The sequence below is a fragment of the Conger conger genome, chromosome 1, assembly GCF_963514075.1.
Source record: "Conger conger chromosome 1, fConCon1.1, whole genome shotgun sequence".
In the NCBI taxonomy this organism is placed as follows: domain Eukaryota; kingdom Metazoa; phylum Chordata; class Actinopteri; order Anguilliformes; family Congridae; genus Conger; species Conger conger.
This window is the reverse complement of record NC_083760.1, coordinates 20,165,952-20,187,285: the sequence shown is the minus strand read 5'-3', so window position 1 is coordinate 20,187,285 and position 21,334 is coordinate 20,165,952. Positions and strand designations below refer to the sequence as shown.

The 21,334-nt window shown below is 44.0% G+C and overlaps 1 protein-coding gene across 2 annotated transcripts in view; it reads right to left on the bottom strand.

Moving 5' to 3' along the window:
• Positions 1 to 1,227: 1,227 nt before the first annotated feature.
• LOC133132406 (cysteine-rich motor neuron 1 protein-like) overlaps positions 1,228 to 21,334 on the bottom strand; it is a 36,154-nt gene continuing 16,047 nt past the window's right edge. The window contains exons 5-15 of one of the 2 annotated variants that reach the window (XM_061247847.1): positions 19,038 to 19,217; positions 15,454 to 15,657; positions 13,822 to 13,950; positions 13,254 to 13,407; positions 9,776 to 9,897; positions 8,245 to 8,463; positions 7,184 to 7,399; positions 5,984 to 6,205; positions 4,690 to 4,812; positions 4,027 to 4,205; positions 1,228 to 3,599 (exon numbers count right to left, since the gene is read on the bottom strand). In XM_061247847.1, the coding sequence (XP_061103831.1) occupies positions 3,408 to 3,599; positions 4,027 to 4,205; positions 4,690 to 4,812; positions 5,984 to 6,205; positions 7,184 to 7,399; positions 8,245 to 8,463; positions 9,776 to 9,897; positions 13,254 to 13,407; positions 13,822 to 13,950; positions 15,454 to 15,657; positions 19,038 to 19,217 (1,940 nt within the window). In that variant the 3' untranslated portion in view covers positions 1,228 to 3,407. The remainder of the gene's footprint in view (positions 3,600 to 4,026; positions 4,206 to 4,689; positions 4,813 to 5,983; positions 6,206 to 7,183; positions 7,400 to 8,244; positions 8,464 to 9,775; positions 9,898 to 13,253; positions 13,408 to 13,821; positions 13,951 to 15,453; positions 15,658 to 19,037; positions 19,218 to 21,334) is intronic. The other variant, XM_061247856.1, reaches the window with a different exon arrangement.

The following is a 21,334-nucleotide window of genomic DNA, read 5'->3' as shown; positions in this document are numbered from 1 at the left end:
GGCTTTATCCAATGACCCACAACAGCCCTTTTCTTCCATGTCAACATGCTCATAAAATGACTGGGAAGATCAGGCAGATTCCCCAAGAGAGCGAGCCCAGAATTCAAGGATAAAAGCTATGCTATGTATAGTATAGGTTCACTTAACTTTCACTAACAAAAAACCCTCATATATAAGAGCAGACAGCCCATAAAACATACAGACAAAAGTGGTCTTTTGAGGATTCAAAACTGCAACCTCTTGCCCATGGTTAAATAAAACAAGACCAGGTTCAGTAGTGGTATGTGTCCAGTTCACTTTATTGCATATTTTGGCAATAAGGCAGTTGTACTGCATCTCCAATCCCACCTGAGGCATGCATTTTAAAGAAGATTGTGGAAGATCTGGGGGGAAAAAAGAATGTAAGTTCGGAGCTAGAAGCTTAAATGGCTTTGTTTAAAGTTGCAATATGTATTATTTTTGTGTTCAGAATCATAGGTCAATATCAAATCAAGATAGGCAAAGACCCTGTAGGTAATTGAATTTCATCTTCAGTTAAATTTCAGGTGATATGCATCATTGATCCCTGTAAACGGAGGCCAGATGGCTTCTGAAAGGGGGTTTTATGAGGGCACTGCTGTTTTACCCTCAAGAGAGGTACTTCACCTGAAAAGCTCCTGTAAATAATCAGTTCAGTGCAGACACATACGCTTTCATATGGGGAATTCTACAGTACATGATTACCATAAACTGCTAATTGGCCTGAACCAGTCTTTGGTTGTTTGGTTAAATGTATGTGGATTCTCTCTTCTCTTGATTGCATTTAATGTGGCAGTATTACACTTTTTTGGTACCTAAAGAATTTATGTTAAATAGAAAATAAAATAATTTCAATTACATGTATTTGGATAATTTGATTGCAGGGAAGATGACAATACTTCCAGTATCTTACTTCCAGTTAAGATATGAATCTTCTGCCAGATATTAGATAAAAAGGTATGTATGTTTATAAAGGATGGTAAGGACAGAGTGCATTGCAGTTGAATCCCTTCACTCCAGTGAGAAGATAATTCATGTCTCAAGCGCACAGATGGGTAGTGACATGGGTGGCACTACATTAGTTTTCTAGTCTTACTATGGTCACTATTCTAAGTCGCTCTGGATAAGAGCATCTGATAAATTAATGTAGTGTAATGGATATATCATATGCTGTCAGAAAAAATGATGAGGACATGCATCTCTGTCCCATATGGTTCACACAGTTTATTTTTTTTCAAGAAAACAAGTGTAAATATTACAGTTCAACATCTAAGAAATTATATATTTACAGTTTGCAACTGCAAAAATAAATAAGCCTGAAAAGAAGAGCTGATAAGAGGGAATGGCTTACAATACTTAAAATGTACAGCAGCTTTGGCTACCAAGCTGACAAAGTGTTAAACTATAGTTTAGTATTAATAAATAAAGCTATGTGAAAAAATAAATAAGGTACTTTTCTTTCCACTACTTTCATCTACCTTTTTACACATAGAAATTACAACAACGACAAAAAAAAACAACTGCAAAAGCTTTTACAAGTAGCATTTTAAAGCACGTGGTTGCAGTTCATTCAATTCAAAATCATTCTTTTTTCAACCTTTTCTTTTTTCAGTTTTTTGCTTTGGCATCATGATACTCTTTGTGAATGACAGACCATATAGCTTAGAAACACTCCTACATCATTCCATTTACAGTGAGAATAGTAAAAAATACCGGCCATTTGAGATGTCTCTGGAACTGTGCTAAGCAGTGCGGTTAGTGTATACACGAGTGGTTTATATGAATTGACAATGCCTTTTTTTTCTCATTTTTTTTTATCAAACTAGCGTGCAACACCTGTAAACCTGCAAGATAGCAGGGAATTCACAAGTGTTTTGAATTGAACACATTCTCATGTGTTCATCTTTCACAGCTCATTTCAAAATAACCCACTAAATATAAAATATTGCCACAAACTAGTCGTTGCCACAGACCTTTTCTAAGACAGATGGACAATCTTTGCAATAAAAGAAGGAAAATACCTGTTAGAGTACAGAATTCTCAATTCTGTCTGTTTCTAACAAAGGAAGAACCTCCAAACATGTCAGATAAACATTCTGTGCCAAAAGTTTCCAAAAGCAAACCAGGCATGAACTCAACACACATCAGGCCTCATACACCATTGCCATAAACACTGGAGTGTGAATGGAAATAAATAAGGCTTTGAAAAAAAATCCTTTTTCAGGATGATTACAGAATAGTATTTTTACATTCTCTAAATATATTAACTCTGAATGAACTGCTGTAAGAAAGCCATTAAAGCATGCCATCCTGATTCCTGATTTCCCCAGAGAACTCCAGATGGATGGTTCCGGAGAGTAGACAACCAGGTTCTGCCAGGGCTCTTCTGGTTCTGCTGAAGAAAAATCTCTGGTGCCATTACCATGGCTCCTCCTTGGTTCAAAGAATACGAGATGTTTGACTGGTTATTTGCATTGTGTCAATGCTGCCATGGCACTGTTGCAGGCGGAAATGGACAGGCAGCTAGCTGATCCTTCACACAAAATAATTTCATCCTCTAATAATGGTACCTTGTGATATGAGAAGCACAATTTCAGGCATGTTTCCAAAAGATAGAGCCTTTTTTAAAAACTGTGCAGGGTATGGTTACACAATGTTTGAAGCTACATAAAACAGAGTAAACTTGTTAAAATAGAAATGTACATCTTGTGCTAATGCTGGACCTTGATGGGCCTCAAAAGCACATAATGTTCAGAAATATTGACGGTCATGAGTGTTAACTTTGAAATGAACAGACTTAAGTGGGAAGAACCCACATGCACGGAATGTTTAGTCAGGCGTTCACAGCTTTAAATGTTAATTTTGCCACCAGCAATACATCAGTAACAATAGCAGAGAAATTACTAGGAATAATATTACAATTACTAATACACATGTAAATATAAAACATAAAAGGTTTTGGAATCCACTCATCCTAAAGCTTTTTTTTAATATAATGGCATTTATCAGCAATGTTCCAGTTGTCATTTATTTTGCCACTGCTCACTAAGAGAGGATATGAGATCGCTTTCACAGTCCTGGCCCCCTTACTGTAAGTGCTCTCCTGCACAGCAGGTCCATGTCCTGGTAAGTCTGGCTCCCTTTCTCCCTTGTGGCGACAAAATGGCAACTTAAAGCTCCGAAGTTGGAAACGACAACAAAATAAAACAAAGTCATGAGACAGCACTGAAGCGCTGGGACTTCATTCACAAGCGGGAGGTGACTTGATGAGGCCTTTGAGTATCCAAGACGTGCTTCTCTTGTGATTTTTTTTTTTTTTTTTTTGCGGAAGTGTTTGAGGAAGGACAGAGAGCTCTGGGCTTCACCCGCGGGGGGTGTGGGGGGAGTACTTAGCGCAGTACTCGGCTGGGCCCGTGGCTGAGTTTGGCGCGGGGGATGCCCATCCTCTCCCCGCAGGGGGAGCCGGCCTCCGGGGAGAAGTTGACGCCGCAGTCGTTCTTCACGTTCTGGAACTTGTTCTCCTTCGACGGCTCCATGTACACCACAGAGTTCTTGTTCACGTGCTTCTTCAGGATCACTGTCTGAAAAGAGCAGAGGGAATTCCCCACTTTTAACTGAAAAAAGATGAAGTTCCACCATAAAAACACGTGAGCTACTTTCACTGAATGGAGCTGTTGGAACATACCGTACAAGAAACAGAGCCTTCTTTTCAACAGTGGGAGTGCCAATTCAACTTTACAGACGATACAACAAAACCATCCCATTCTTCAGACACTTTTTTCTAAAAGGCTTCTTCAGAGACTGAAACTGATACCCAGTCATTCACCACACCAACAGCATGCATTGTAGCAGGAGCTAGAAGAATGAGGGCAACATTTGACCCCCTTACCCTCCTCCTGCTAACGATAAATTTCCGCCACGGGTGGTGGGTCTGTTATTTAGCTGCGGGAAGGTCAAAGTGTGGATTCCAACCTTGGCATACTTTGATTTACTTTGAAGACCTCCCACCTTTTTAGGTGCACTGTAGCAGGACATCTGCACCCACTTCTTCTTCTTGTTGATGAGCAGGGCCACGATCAGGAAGATGACGATGGCCAGGAGGAGGCCAGCGAGGATCCAGGCTGCCGACTGGTAGATCAGCACCACCTCAGCCTGGCTGGGGAAACCCTCACCAAGGCCTTTCCCATCTACAGAATCAGGGAAAGTGTCACAATTCAGTCCTGTATCTGCCCTCTGGACTACTAGTGCTGCTGACTTCTCCTACACATCCATATTTCCTGAACATTACTCACTTCTAATCACTCTACGTGAAAGCAGCCAGTTTCTCCTCTTGGCTCTTAGCTCATTTCCCTTTTCATATTGGCAGCTTTGCAATGAACCTCAGAAATGCCTCAATTGCTTATCTCACATTTGTGATCACATTTATCACCATCAATACACTCTTCTAGTATTTTGTCATTTCAGAAATATGCAATAACTTCTACAGAATGACACATAAGAGCAAAGTATACATTTTGAAAAGGTGCTAGCAGATGACATGAGCAAACTGATATTACATGGTCCAGAGCCTGTTCACTCGATTCTAGGATCTCTCGAAGGGTCAGAGCAGGCATTAAAGGAAAGAGAAAGAGAGGGACCACAGAGAGCAGGAGGGGAGATCATGGGGCTTACCTGTGGCCACAACGATGGGCGGCAGCCTATCAGGTGTTGTCCAGATTCCGCTGTCTTCCACCACAGTCGTGCTCTCTGTCGGTGATGTGGTCACCATCAACGGAGTCGTGGTTGTTGTAATATCTGTAGAGCAAAGGAGCAAAGCAGGTCCATATTCACGATAGCTGCTTAATGCGCAAAAGTTACAATTTACAGTACACAAGACCAATCAGGAATGACAGACTAAGAGGAACGGCTTAATCAGGTGATCAAAGGGGAAATTTAGACAGCTCCCATTGGTGCAGAGAGTGATGCGTTTGCTGGGATGTGTTATAATGGAGTATCCACTGCGCTCTTTTGTGGCAGCCTTATGTAACGGGGGTGTTTTCAACAGGCCAAATACCAAAACAAAGCAAAGATGAAACGGTCACAAATGGCCCTGAACAATGAGTGTCTGTGCTGAGGTTTTCCTCTAAAGGAAAAGCTGACATGCAGCTTTGCTTTCCTGTCCCCGCATTGATTCAGCAGGAGACAGGAAACACGTGTGAATGCGCGGATACACGGGGGAATGTGTTTGGTCTGATCAGGCTGCGTCACACAGAACGGTGCTGTGAGGAGCCCCGTTTGACTGCGCAGCTCCAGGGAAACTGGCACTCACAGAGCAGGCCGCCTGCCTGCCTGCTTTCTGCCGCCAACATGGCCGGTCTGATTCATATAGGTATTTTATTGCCTGATAATTCTGCTCCGGGCCTCTCTGGACTCACTCACACTGCTGTGCGCCGATGGGAAATTCCCAAACAGCAACTGTTTCAGTTGTATTTGAATTTCAAATCAAATCTTACACATCATAACATCATAACCATTAATTCTGCCCATTGGTTAACTGGAAGTTACAACATAGCTGGCCTCCAATATCTTTTCTAATCTGCAGCAAATGTTGTTGTTTGCACTGCATTTAAGTGACATATGCTTTTATTTAATCACCTCCTTTGCTTCCATTTGTAAGTTCTGACTGGAGGATTTCACTTTTTCTTTTTTTTTTGTAAACACAAACTTTGTTTTGTGTTTTGAAACAGCTGGTAGCTGGTTGACCAGTTCAGACCAGCTCAGACAAGCTACCAACCACAAACTGGTTGACCAGCTTATAGAGACAGATCAGCATATAACCAACTTGGCCATGCTGCTTGACCAGTTCAAACCCAGCCAGACCAGCTCAGTGTTCAAACTGGTTAAGCTGGCATAACCAGGCTTTACAGCCACCTTTTTGAGGTTCGTTTAGTCGTTCTCTGGACTAAGTGTGCCCCGCGGGACTCACCCAGGCAGTGTGGGCAGCACTGGCCCTTCCTCAGCACGGGCACCCTGCAGTTGGCGGGCGGGCAGCGCTGGGAGAAGCACTGGATGGTGCCGTTGCTGCAGGTGCAGCTGGTGCAGGCGTTGGCCTTCCAGGAGTCCCCGGCCAGGAGAACATCCCCCTCGCTGGACACGCAGTAGTCCAGCTCGCTGCTGTTGACTGGCAGCAGAGGCTTGAGCTGGTCATCTGTGGATACAGGAGCACACTGGGTTTGTGTGTGTACTACAGTGAGCACACATACACACATACACACACACACACACACACACACACAAACAAACTTTACATATAAATAAAAGTCAGGGCCTATATTAATCCTCAAGGCTACAGAGTTGCTCACATACCCGCACCATTCAAATTCAGTTAAATTAATGGCTTGAAAAGAATGCCTAATCAACTTTATGATTGATCCCTCCAGGCACACTGTGACAACAAACGAAAAACGGATAACAAAACAACCAAAGGTCTCCTGAACCCATTCTGCCATATGTAAACACCATAGATGCTGTCATTTATGTGTTGAATTCCCACAGTCTTTGCACGCGATACCCGCATATGAAAGGGCCGCCCGTGCCAATCTGACACGGGAAACGTGATCTAATGATAATGCTGCTGGAGTATCATTTGTGGGAGGGAGTAGGTCCGCGCTGCCATGTGATTGTGATTTGCGGCATCTTGACTGGGGCCGGAGGGTGCTTGCATGCGTGGGGGGTGGGTTGGAGTTTTTTGGGGGGGGGAGGGGGTGCACATCATGCTGGGGGAGATACGCATGGCCAGTCGGCTCAGAGAGCCCACATGTGTTTCTCACTGTAGGATCCTTGTGCAAAGCCCAGCCGGTTTGGGCTGGTCTCTTTATGGGCCTGTGTCAGACATAAAACTGTCCTGAGCAGCCCGGCAACCATTGAGCGGTGAGCTCAGGAAAAACACATGTTGATAAAATACAGCATATTTAAGGCTTTCATTACAAGCCTCTTAATTCATTTTAATAATTCACTTCCCTAAAATAAACTACAACTGGCATTGTTGTGGTTATCAGTTATCTGAAAGGGGTCTTGGTGTGCCGTATTGCTGTTGAAATGAGGGAAACTTCACTCAAAACTTTTGTTGAGTGTTGTTACGCCACTGCAGTGAGGATAGGAGACTGCAGACAGCTGTAGTACACACCTGGACAGACGTAGCAGCAGGTGTCCTTGTTCCTGTTGGGGGCCGGACAGAGGGCAGGGGGACACACTTCTGTGTCGCACAAGACCCGGCCCTTCCTGCAGGTGCAGCGTGTGCACTCGTCCAGTTGCCACGTCTCGCCCTCCACGTAAAACTCCCCCCCGGGGGCTCTGCACACCACCAGGTCCACTCCCTCAGGCTGTCCACTGCCCGACTCGTCTGCAGGACCAGAGAGGGGAAGCCAGACATAAAACACTTAAAATACTTTTATTACCACACCTGGACTCCCACAGAGACCTTTCAACAGGCTGTTTTTCCAGCAGTGCGCAATGTTCCATAGAGCTTCTCCGTTGCCATTTTAGTACAGGCCAAAAGTGTTAAAAGTATTGCCTTGCTGAAAAAAATGGGTTGATATGTTCAGACCATCTCCCAGCTTGACATGGCTTGACCAGCTCAAGCCATGTTTTGAAACAGCTGGTAGCTGGTTGACCAGCTCATACGATCAGCTTATGACCAGCTCAATTTTCAAGCTGGAAAATCTGGTATAGATGGATTTTAAGTAGTAGACATTCTCCTTCCTTTCTTTATAGACATCTGGACAGTCCACTGACTATCTCATCCAAAAACAACAACCCTTCAAGAGTTTTAGGAGAGGAGGAGGCTTTTCTCAGTATCCACCCCTCACGCCAGCCCCTGTCATCACTGTGCTCCCAGCACAACAAATGTGTATGTATTGAGTGTGACACTGGCTTTAGCCTCTGCTGTTTTAATAAGTGAAGTGTGCTCGGGTAGCATCTAAGTGAAGTGCGCTTGGGTAGTGTCTAAGTGAAGTGTTCTCGGGTAGTGTATAAGTGAAGTGTGCTCGGGTAGTGTCTAAGTGAAGTGTGCTCGGGTAGTGTCTAAGTGAAGTGTGCTTGGGTAGTGTCTAAGTGAAATGTGCTCAGGTAGTGTCCTTTGGGACGTGCGGGGTGTATGGTGTATGTGTGTGTGTGTGTGTGTGTGTGTGTGTGTGTGTGTGTGTGTGTGTGTGTGTGTGTGTGTGTGTGTGTCGGTGGCAGGTGTACCCTCGCAGGTGGGGCAGCACTGATCGGGCCTGACGACAGGGTGAGGGCAGCTGGGCGCGGGGCAGGTGATGAGGACACACATCTCCCGGGCGCCGTGGCAGTAGCAGTCCCGGCAGCCGTCGTGCCAGCTCTCCCCCTCCTCGTAGCGATGCCCGTTGGCAGTCAGGCAGTAGCTGAGTGCTGGAACAGGGGTCGTGGTGCTTGGAGTATGGCTACTCTCTGTACACACAGAACACAGAGATATATTTTCTATGAAGATTCTTGTAAAGGAATACAGTGAACCTGATGGCAAGCAGATGGGAAACAAAATGGTGTAGCAAAAACCAATGTTTTGGTTTTCTTTGCCATAAAACAGGAACAATAACTACAGTAAATGAGGAGTGCAGAGGGGGCACATGCAATAAATAAACTTCAATACGTTGACAGGGTGATGTTCAAATGTAATCTTCTATAGGGTAACTCTGGGACCCAAACCTGTACATGATATTTTGGCTGGATGTACTGGTGTGTCTTATACACCAAGTCTATAAAAACAAAATTATATATATAACTCTGTCAACATGTAGATATTTATTTCTTGAACCTGCTCCCTGTCCACATATCAACCACTAGTGCTTACAAAGTGTAAATTAAATATGTGTCCCCAAACACCTGGCAGGAAGACATTGGGAACATTGGCATTAGGAACATATAAGTACATATAAGTACATTCACAGTTAGCTTGCAAATGCAGTAACAGTGTTCACAAATACATTTGATTAAATATAGCATCTTCTTTTTAAGTGGTTTTATGTCTCTGGTAATCAACATATGAACACACAAAGTTGAATCACTTCCTCTTTTGTTTGCCATTTGTTAAATTTTTATGTGCACAATTAACCTCAACAAATGGGCCGTAATCTGCGTTTAAACCGTCTGTAACTGAAAGAGACACCATTCAAAAAAGCATACTATAAAAAAGGGATCATCTTGCCAACCCAAAAAGACGTTTATTTATCTCAGCCCACTTGTATACAGGGCACGCAAAGAGAGCTTTCTCTCTAAATAAATATTTTAACAGTGATTTTATATTCAAGGCTTCAGAGAGAGCGCATGAGAATGTGAGTATGTTTGGGGTTGATGACCGTGTAGTTATGACACTGACTATTTGCTGAATGAATGACAAAAATATTTATAACCTCAATGGAAAAATAAACTGAAAATAAAACTGGCACAGTAAAAATACTCTGTAACCTTTGTGGCTTTCATGAAAAATGTCATTAGACATGCATATACACCCACAGGCAAATAAACAAATGCTGTTGATGAATGGCTTTATAATAAACAAGAAAGAACTTTGGAAGCCTTGGCAAAGTGGACTAAGCGCTAAGTTGTGGTTGGGGAGGGAAGAAAACCTTAACATCCCCTTTAAAAGGGAAGCCTTTGCACAAGCTTCTGACACGGAAGAGACCATTCAGCACATGCTTTGTGGTAAGGTGGAAGTGCAGCTAAAAGCCTCGCAGTGGAACATGTATGAGAAGGTTTACTCTACCTTTGCAGTGGCAGATGGAGCAGCCTTTCTTGTTCTGCCTGTAGCCGTCGGCACAGTGTTTGTCACAGACGAAAGGTGCACATTTTACACAGCGACACATCTCACAGCCGTGTTTGTTCCTCCTGTGAGGAAGGGATGGGGGGCATACAGATGTCAACTCAAGGTGCATTGTGGGAAGCCGACATTGCTACATACACATTGACATGCTACATGCACGTATCGATAGGTTTTGATATGAAGGTTTATTACCCAATTATTCTCTGAGAAATACAATGCCATGTACCCAGACGGTCACCCTGGTATAATAGACATATGGTTCTGCTTTCCTACAATGTATTGGCTCCCTTTGAAGAAACTAAATGAAAGCAGCACCCAAAAACATGTGAGACCTCTGTGGTGTGCAGTACGTACCATGGCTAAAGCCAATGAGTAGCTAAAGCAACCCACTCGTTTCAAACGCTCATTGTTACTCAAGCCTCACAAATCAAGACTGCAAAACCCCAACAAGAACAAAATAGATTTTCACATCACATATCACGTTTCAAATCCGTCCTCAAACCTTCTTCTTCACAATATCAGCAGTCATATTGAATGGCTGCAGTCCTGCAATGTACGGAGGGCCCACGCTTAGGTAAACCGTATTAATGCCACCAGGTGATTAAGGCAGAGGCAGATATGCTTCCAATTAAGTATGAGCTCATGGCTAATTTGTAAATAAGCATTTACCAGAGAAGCTGAAAGGGGGCTCTGTGAGTAATCGCCTATAAGAGCAGGAAAAGGGGCTCCTGGACTCAAAGCTGCATTACTCAGAAACAAAAAAAACTAAGGCAAAATAGGATCTCTTACCAAAAGCGAAAGGTAACAAAAGACAAGACCTGGAGTGCCAGACGTTTACATTGATAGTTCAACCGTGACTGGCCCTCCCTGCCATAACACCTCAGGTCAGCTTGACTACGCTGTAACTGAAGGAGCAAGACCAATGGAGAGAGGGACCTGGACAATAGGCAGCTCAGCAAGGTTGGTGGGTCAGATATGACACAACTATGGCTACACCTTTCCACACAGTCTTCATGCTGAAAAAGAAATTTGAGATATGATCTTTGAGCAGATTTGGGTAACTGTGCAGCGTAGGGATTAGGACTTTCAATACTACTACGTTCAGATGCAGGAGCTTAACTGCCAAAGGAGTCTTGAGCAATGTGTCCTGCCTGGTTTAATCCAGTTATGTCCAAGTGGGAATCTATTCCAGGGATTGCAGGTCATTTAATGTTAGCACTGACTGGGGCGACATGGCTCAGGCAGTAAGAGCAGTCGTCTGGCAGTCGGAGGGTTGCCGGTTCGATCCCCCGCCCGGGCTGTGTCGAAGTGTCCCTGAGCAAGACACCTAACCCCAAAATGCTCCTGACGAGCTGGTCGGTGCCTTGCATGGCAGCCAATTGCCGTTGGTGTGCGAGTGTGTGTATGAATGGGTGAATGAGAAGCATCAATTGTACAGTGCTTTGGATAAAGGCGCTATATAAATGCTGACCATTTACCCTTTTTTTGCAGTGATTCAGTTTAATGTCTACTCTTGTTTACTTAGCACAAGGGTGTGACGCTCCACCAAATTCTCTCTCTCTATTCCTCGCCTCTCTATAACACTCTCTCCCTCTCATCCACCGTTTTAACCACAGACAATTGTTGCAATGAGAAGGAAAATGAATACACATGTGAAAGCTTGACAGCAGACCTGAATGGAATGTGGTTTTTTTTACTAGGACATAACTACACTATTAATCGACTTCCTCCACTCAACTGAAAAAGAGCCTGCACCATTAGCTGCTGTATCTTCCTCTGTAGAAAGCATAGGGCCCATTCCTCTGCTGAAACAGCAGTAATGTGTGCGCTAGGAGCCTCAAAATCAGAGCCAACAGTATGCAAACAGAGAGACAGTGTGCCCAGCGACCTTGGAGTTGTGCATTGTTTAAAGGTGATGTGTGGAATTTCAAACGCCGAGCTGCTCGTGGGTTTAGGCTGGTACTGCTGGCTCTGCACAAATTCCCTCCAGCCAAATCCCCAACACTAGAATGCCATGTATGTCCTGTCAAGTCCAATGATGTTTTAGCCCCATTGAGCAGGGGAAATGATTAAAGTCTGCCTTTGTATGCTGCGTGAAGCAGTCAACTGTACAAAATGTCAGAATAAACACACCTTTTGGCATGAGGGACACTGACAGGACAAAGTTCACAGATATTCTCCCCTTTACTATAGCGTGAAGCACGGTATTGTGCATTTGAATATTTGCACTATACGAGCTATAGGAAATGTCTTGATATTCAAGCAAGCAAGGTTTTAAGAAGTGAATGTCACAGTAGAGCAGGGGTGCACAACAAGGGCCGATCCGTTTCAGGATTTTGTGCCAACTTCTGGTCTTAATTATTGAATTGACTCAATATCTTATCTGACATGTGTATGAGTACCAGCTACAGCTGCAGACTGCAAGTGTATCCTATCCTAATGATTTTACTGTGCTCAAGTACAGGCTTGAACCAGGGTAATTTATAGAGCTGTCAGCTAAATAAAAACAAGGCAATTGGTCGGAACCAAACCAGTACGCAGACCAGCCCTTGAGGACCGGAGTTGTGCACCCCTGCAGTAGAGGTATATGGATGAATGGAAACTAGCAAACATGGACATCCCTTCTGTAATGGACTCTTCTACATCTGCGGGGCATCCAAACAAAGGTCTGTTTTCAAAGACCGGGGGTACAAGCAACAGGCTCTGTGGACCCAAACTGAAGCTGCCCCTGAGGGATACCGTGTATGAAGCCACCCCTTCCTGCCCCTCACCCCCACAGGGGAGCCCTTCAACAGCCCTATCTGCTCGATCTCCAGTGGAAACTCCACAGCACATGGTTGAGATACCAGAAGAATCCCTCTGTATACATTTAATAAAGCCCGCTTTTGTACCGACGTGTTTTTGATCATTGTTTTCAAACCAAGAGATGATTTATGAAATGAACCCGGCGGTGGTGGAGAAGAAAGCTTCCAGATGTTTGATTGAGTTTAGGGGATTAGGGGGATGAAGGAAGGCCTCGCTGTGAAGTGGGCACACAGCAGCCCGGATTAGGGCCAGACTGGGCCTGTTTGATCTGCGCTGGCGATTCGTCTGGGCGCAGGATCAGAAACGCATCCCCTGACCCCGTCCGATCAGGCAATACCCGCTGTGCGTCACCCACATGACGCATAGCAGAAGCATGGACTTACGCTTTTTAGATTTGTCGTGTTTTCAAGCCCTTTTTGTCCACAAACTCTTTCTTTGTTCTTTAGTTTCGTTATACCATTAGTGATATGAACCAAAAGTAGACTGGCCAGAAACCAGTTTTAATAAGGTAAGAGCTTGTCCAGAGACCCAAATAAAGTTAACACAATATCTCTTCTTAAAATGTACTCAATGCTGGTACATTACAATATTTTTGGTGACTACTGGGGATACTTACGCATAACCATAAGGGCAGGTCTTGCTGCAAGATAGTGGTCGGCATTTGGGCGTTGGAGGTTTGCACTCGCACACTTCACAACCAAAGTCATCCTTCTCATAGCCAACGGGGCATTGCAGAGTGCAGTACTTCTCCAGGTCAGGGCAGGAATCATCTGTTCATCAAATGAACAGAAAAAAAAAAATGCAATCAGTAAACCCTCAGTCTACACTCTGTGTGAAAGGTGTCTACTGTAATTGTGTTTTAACCACACAGTTAAAAACAGAAAAAGTCTGCTGGAACGTTTTTCTAACATCGTTTTTCTAATAACGTGTTTGCATGTTATTAGCATGTTTATTTTAACAGTATATTTTGTGCTCTTTCATAGTTGACTACTGCACTGGGTAATCAGGATGGGTTTTTTATAATACGCTTTTTGTTGGAGAGAAGTGAGAATTTTTCAGATGTAAAGTGAGCCGGAGAGGTACTACCCATTTCGATTGCAATGCATTTAGTGGCGTGTTGTGTGCGCTCCAGGGATTGGTTACGTGTCATGACATGCCGAGTGCAGGGCAGGAGGAGCTCTTACTGTTGAGGCACTGGCAGAGCAGACATCCGTTCTTGTCCTGCAGGAAGCCATAGGGACAGTCCTTCCCAGACAGAGTGCAGTTCTCCAGACGAGGACACAGAATGGGGCTCACCGTCTCATAAGAGGGCTCTGGGAAACACAGCATCGTCACATCACATCAGCTGAACCACATATTTCCATCTCAGCATCTGGTGTCACCAGTGGCCGCGCCAAAACCGATATCTGAAATGCTCTTCCGCTTGAAAGAACACGTTTGTAAACCGAATCTGTAATTAACGATAAACGCAGAACCGCACACCCGAGAAAGACTCTCATTAACCTTTGATGAATGAGTACCTTTTCCCATTGTTTAAATGACCTGCGGAGGCACACAGGCATGCCGGGGTTCTAAGACAAACATTAAAGCCCTCTGTTTCAGTTCAAATGTTGGGAGATTTACAAATCAAAGCTTCCCCTCTTGGTTCACAGAGAGCAGGGATATGTGCAGAGGAGCTTTATAGTGGTCAGGCTTGTGCAAGCCACGAACAGGCGAGCGCTCCATCATTCCCAAATGTTTCTCCCCCCAAACGAGCCAAAACTAATTATGTTCACACAAAAAAGTAACACAAGTTCAATTAAAGGACCCCCTGGGCTTCACCTTCCCCCAGGTGAGTCTCATTTGGAGGGCCGGGCCAATAAAAGAGCCAAAGCTCCTGCAGCCTGAAGAATGCTTGGCGGCCTCTCGCTTTAATGACCCTCCACCGGTCCAGGAGACACGTGCAGTTACGGCTGTTTCTATTAGAGCCTGAGCGCTCAGTCAAAGGCAGGTGCTGATTAAACACGGGCTGCCGCCAGCCCGTTAAAGGTGTCTCACAGCAGTGGTAAAGTAGAGCAAAAGCATTTTAACTGGGGGCTCAAACGTCGGAAAACTGCTTCTCTTATGTTGGTTCTTCCTTTCATAAGGGTTTATATGCGTGTCTTGACATTTTTTTTAGTTATCCATCTGAAAGTACTAAAAGATATGAGCAGTTAAATGAGGCATTGTGCAGCTGGTTTTGCTATTATATGTGTTTGTGCGTGTGTGTGTGCGTGTGTTTACATATGTGCGCATGTGCACTGCCTTAGGTTGTTTATACTATGTGTGCATTAATGCGATTGTGTGTATTTATGCTGTTAGCGTGTCCTGTATACAGTGCCCTCCGAAAGTATGGGAACAGGATGAAAATGGGGGGACAACTGTTTCTCTAAAATAGTAAAACATATATCCATGTAAATACCATGAAATAAAAACAGATTTTCAGTACTTCTGTGAAAAAGATATTGATCTCAGGTCCAAAAGGCCCACTCAGTAATTTCCACAGAACTTTCGGCTGCTTTTCAACAAAAATTATGTGGATGAGAACAAACTACCTTGGTGGATCATGGTCCTCATGGTTTTAACTACGCCTTTTTCTAATCATCAAGTCGTTTTGCATAAAAGCGTCAACTAAATAAATCTAATGTACCATACCTTCATCTTTTTGCTGGTTGTCAGCCATTAGCATTTTATTAGCAACCAAACAAATGTCACTATACTGTTCCCATACTTTTGGCTCTGCCTATGAGCAGATACGGTGTGTGCGTACTGTATGAGTGTGTGGTTCGGTGGCCTACCCTCGCAGAAGGGACAGCACTCCCCGGGGATCTTGACGGGGTTCTGGCAGCTCTGCTTGCAGGCCATGGCGGTGCAGTGGGCCTCCCCGTCCACACACTGGCAGAAGGTGCAGTCGTCCTCCTTCCACTGTTCCTCGTGGTGCCGCAGCTTGTTGTTCACCCAGCAGCTGGCTTCTGCGCTGTCCACCGACAGCAGCTCCACATCTGGAGAAAGGCCATCGGCACAGGGAATGAGCCCTCGGAGCGGCGACGCATCGTACGCGCCAGCACGCACACACTCGCACACACAAGCGCAGACTTGTGCACGGACAAAGGCCGGCCCGAGACCAGACAGAGTGATGGATGGGATATTTAAAAACAAACTGAAGGACCAGGTCTGCGATTTTATGCTGTTCCGGGGTGGATTTTATGTGCTTAGCGTGTCGTTTTCCACAGCCCTCCATGTAGCGGGGGAGTCGTGCGTGGCTATCGCTGGTGTCTTTAACAGAGCGGTCCTGAGGGAAGAGGCCCTGCAAGTAAATGTCTCCTAAAGCTCAAATAAAACACCAATTACAAGTTTTATTTGAGCTTCTGGAACACATACAACATCTGCATGGATGCTATGTAATGGACATCAATATTCTGAAATGATATTACTTTGCTAGATGATTGCCTGTTGGAAACAGGTAGGCAGAACATTCACACGAGGTGTGGATACAGGGGCCCGGTTTTCAGGCCTATGCAGTGAGGCTCGGCTCCCTGTTTGACCGACTCCAGCAGGGGTTTGGCTGTTTGTGTTTCTGCCCATCTGGGGGCGATTACCTTCACAGCTGCCCTTCTCTCCCTCGCTCTCTCTGAAGGAGGGATGGGGGCTCAGATCTGGAGCCTTGGGCGCCCTCCAGGCGCGCATTGGAGGCCTCTACCCTCAGCAAGGGTTCAATGGTCAGGCCCAAAGTAAACTAAACTATACCCCCCCAATGGTTCTTTTCCACACGAATACTCTTGGGCCCTGTGCCTGTGAATGAGATGAGTGGAGAAACAGGCTAGGCGATCTGCTGAGCTGAGAAATGTGCACTTTGTCATGGTTCCCGAGCCCGACTGCGACAATTCATTTGTATTGTGCAGCCCATGGCAGCTTTGGGCCTGGTGCCCTGGGTTAGTCCATAAATGGATTTCTACCATGCATTATAGGCATGTCAGATTGTGATACAAGGCATATCCCCATCTTGTGCATTTACTGGACTCTACTCAGGTGTCCCTCTTTGAAAAATCTATCCACTCAGTGTGCCGTGATGTATACACATCATCATGCATCTATACCATCACACACCAGCACCACCAAAATGTCTGTGGGTGAGATGTACTCGGTGTTCACTCTTGGTGTCCTCCAATGTATACACATCATTGTGTATCAACACCATCACACACCAGCACCACCAAAACGTCTGTGGGTGAGATTTACGCTGTGTTCATACACTAAAAAATTATACACCATATCGACCCAATAAAATTAAGGTAACAGATTAAAAGTATTATTATTGAATAAGTACCATTATTATGCCATACCATTATTTATTAAATTGATATAACACATAATATTATTGATTAATCTGTTAACTTACTTTAATTTTGTTGAGCAAACAAGTGTAATTTTTTACAGTATATCTGAATCTCTTCGTTTGAAATGGCTGAAAAGGTTATTCGGTCAACGTAAAAGATTAAAAGCCCTTCCCTCACTGGTCCACATGAAGTTCACAACATGAAACTACACAGGCAATATGTACTATATTGTATGCATATATGTAGCCTACTTATTGTTTTATTCACTGTTTTATTAGTTATAGGCTAAGTTAATTAAATAGTTAAGATTAATGCCTCACTAAATTTAGACCTTATTCATTATTGACTACATTTGTAGTACGTTGTATATACTCCCCACAAAATTAGCTGTTAATCGCTGCTAGCAATAGGGGGACCATTTCCATATGTGTTCCTTCACATAATCACAAGTACCCCAACATTTTCTCCAAGATGCACAGTTCATTTGCGACTTCTAATGCCTCCCTTAGGAAATGTGCCCCCAGTGTACACTAAATATACACAAAACTAGAAAAACAGATTCAGAGAACTGATTTGAAAACCATGGGATTCAAGAGGTGGATCGTAAATGAACACAGCCAGTCAGGATAAACACATTCCCAGAATTTGGGAGCCGCATGCCCCAGGTGGAAGACTGGCACTGACCTACAGTAAGCATGTCTCTCTCTCTGATGTCTCTGATTGATTAACAACAGCAGAGAAAGGGACCGAGCTGCTCTGAGCCATCCAATCTGTTTGCCACATGCGCACTTCAAACTGTTCTGTCCACCCCAGCACGAATTGTCTGTGTTCCTACCTCCATCATAGGACTTCATATTTTAGTGAGAGGTCATATAGAAAGAGTCTTGATCCATTAGATCAGCTAGCATTTAAAGCAAGGCAGTTATACAAAGCAGTTTCACTTTCCAAGGCATCCATGTAGCTTACTGTCATTAATATGTCTGGCCTTTTATGCAAGGTAACTTAGCAATTGTGAATTCCAGCTGTGTTTTCACTGAAATTCATGTTAAAACTACTACATATAGGTTTATGCAAACTGATCAAACGGCTAAAGGTAGTCAAAATAGTCGCTCTCCAATCATTTTCTGTCTGGTTGAGTATCCCCTGTGAATACATGCTTGTTATACAATGGCATGTCTACAACCATGAAAGAACAGCAAACTTGCTGAAAAAAAATACTAGTAGTTAGCAAGCACAGAAACCCAATACTAAAATAAGGTAGATTGTTCATTTGCTGAGGTTTTCTATGTATAACCAAATCCGAAGTGAAAATAAATTCAGCCCATTTACTGAAGTCTCTTGGGGTCCCCTCCCCAGACCTCAGCCCCCCATGTTGGAGCCCACAGTCTACAGTCCTGCAGGGTAAAGCAAGCCAGGGCCCAGTTATCATACAACACTGCAGCCCACAAAGGATCATTTTCTATTTAATAAACCCAGAGCCTAATCTGTTTCCCAAGAGGCCAGTTCAAGACACAATAAGTAAAATAATTTCCAGAAATTTCAATCAGCTCAATCAAAAATTCTTGTAAGAAAGCCAGAGGAACATTAATGTGTCAAATACTAGAAATTAGCACCCGTATAAGATTCTGTTCATGTGCACACGAAAACATCAGCATGTGATTGGGTGAATGGTAGTATTGTGACAGAGCATATAAGTGTTACAGTGATTTGACCCTATAAATTAAGGTTAATATGATCGATGTTGAATGAGAGTTTTTTAACAACCGGCATGCACAGGTGCTATGCAATGCAATGGCTATACTAGTAGCAGTGCCAATAATATAATAAACCTTACATTAGAGAGGAGCATGTGACCATGTCTATTTGTGCCATTGGCAGAATACGAGATGTGACAGATACGAGATGATAGCAGTCGAACTTGAGATGTCCATCTATATTTATACATCAGTAAGAGGTATGACAACATCTTTTTGTGGTACTATAAGGCGTGTGACAGATCTATGACGGGTGTACGTATGTGTGGGTGTACGTATGCGTGTCTCTACCTATGCAGACGGGACAGCACTCTCCCTCTGGTATGTAGAAGCTCTCACAGTCCAGTTCAGCACATTCAGCTTTTGAGCAGAAGGAGATCCCTCCTCGACACTGGCAGAGCCAACATGGATCCATGCGGTAAACCTCACCGTCGGAAAACTCCTTCCCGTTGTGGGCACACTTGGGAGAAACTAAAAGCCAGGAGGGAAAAACAGTAGAGCATATATAAAAGCCATAACTACAGGCACTTTAGGCCTTGTCTGACTCAGTTGATGAGACATTAAGAAATCACTGTACTATTACAATATCGATACGCAGGTTTTAAAAAACAGGAGAGTATTTTTGTGACTTATCTGGCAGGATAGTACAGGCTCCAGAGACATTAAACATTGAAGTGAGCCCCGTTAGCAGGAATTTTGCACCGATACGTAAAGTCTGTCTAGCCAGGGTGCACGGTAAAGAAAACACCAGCAGGAGCGCTGTGGTCTGGAGGCTGGCGATCCTGGCTGGCTCTGTCTCTGAGTCCAGGAGCTGGGAGATAATGAGCCAATGCTGGCTGTTATACGAATCACTAGAGACCGTTAACAAAGGCAGCAGCCCTGTGGACACAGGGGACTACCTTATAGTGTACAATGTCCCTGCACCATCTTGAGACCGTGGGCTTGCTGTAGTCACCCTAACTCCATTCATATTGGTAGCCAACTGCTCCATCAACTGGCTCACCCAGTCATGGACTTACAGGCATTTGTCTCTAGACCACAGGTGTCAAACTCCAGTCCTTGAGGGCTGCAGTGTCTGCTGGTTTTTGGGTTGTTCCCGGCACCTGTGGTTCATTTAAGTAATTGATTGGCTAAAGAATCCACACACCCTATTCCCAAGGCCTTAAACAGCTTATTGAAAGCAAAACACAAAAACCTGCAGCCCCTTGGGAATTCAGTTTGACACCCCTGGTCTATATTGTTTAAATTCTTGCACATCTAGTCACAGTACAGAATCTGTTTATTAGAATGGGAAACATACAAACTTCAATAGCATTTAAGGAGAGATATCACAGATGTAGTTCTTGTTAGGTTTAAGTAGAAGAAGAGGGAGTAATTGTAGCATCTGTGCTTCATATTGTGACTGTAGACTCAAATACAGGGCTGACCCTTGGCTCTGCCGGACTCCCTGCCTGTTCTAATACATAGCAGGTGGGCCAACTGAGTTGAAAGTAAATAGAACATTAGCTTTTCCCCCTTGCATGCAGCATAGCCAAGCAGAGAAAATGCAATAAGCACTTTACCAAGCCTAAAATCAAAAGGTAGGGGAATACACAATAGGAAGTCACATGACATGATGTTCACATATAATTTCCGCAGTATCTGTTCATTTTAATCCCTAAAACAAATGTGCGGCCAAGTGATTGAATTCCTGACATCCTTTTTAACTTATGTGAGGCACTGACAAAATTGTCTGAGAATTAGAGAGATTGTATCTGGTCAGAAGCAATTGTCCTAATCACTAATCACTAATGATACACTCCATAATATTGAAGGCTATTTTGCCTTTTAAAAGCTAAAAATGTAAACACAGAACATAAATCCATTGCAAGCAGTGGTTTTTCTGGTGACTGGGCGGATCAAAGCATGAATTTATTGCTGCCATGTCCTCCACTGGATTGATTTTGATTTGAGCTTTACATTGTACTAATAATTTAGACTGTGCTCAAAGTGTTCACTTCTTAATCATGCTGGCATGGCATATTGTACAATCATCCCATTAAAGTCAAAAGACTGAAGTCAATAGACTTACAGCAAAACACTTATACTGTAGCAGTGTACACTGTTTGCCGTAACTACTACTACAGAAAAAAGGATACTTTCGTGACACAAGCCATGAGCCTTGGCCTGGTTTACACTGCTAGCTGTTTGCTTGTCTCAGGACTATTCGACAGATCTGTTGTAAAGGGCACTAAAGGGCACTCTGCAGAGAGGTACTCAGTCACTGAACTCATGTCATCACCTGCCTGCCCATCCATCACCCCGCCATGGATGGGATCACACAGGGGTCAGTGCTGCTGCCCTCCGGATGGAAAATCCTTGCTAACCCTTACCAGACTTGTATTCCAACCAACCCAGACACAGTAAATTAACACCACGGAAACAAAATGAAATTACGCTTACATTTAAAAATGAGGAGATGAAATGCTTCCAATGGGTTAATAAAGCTAGCACTAAACTAAAAGGCACGGAGAGGTAGCTTTCAACTATTATGGCCCAAGACTTTGGAACAGCCTGCCAGAGGACCTTTGGGTCTCTGAATCTGTGGA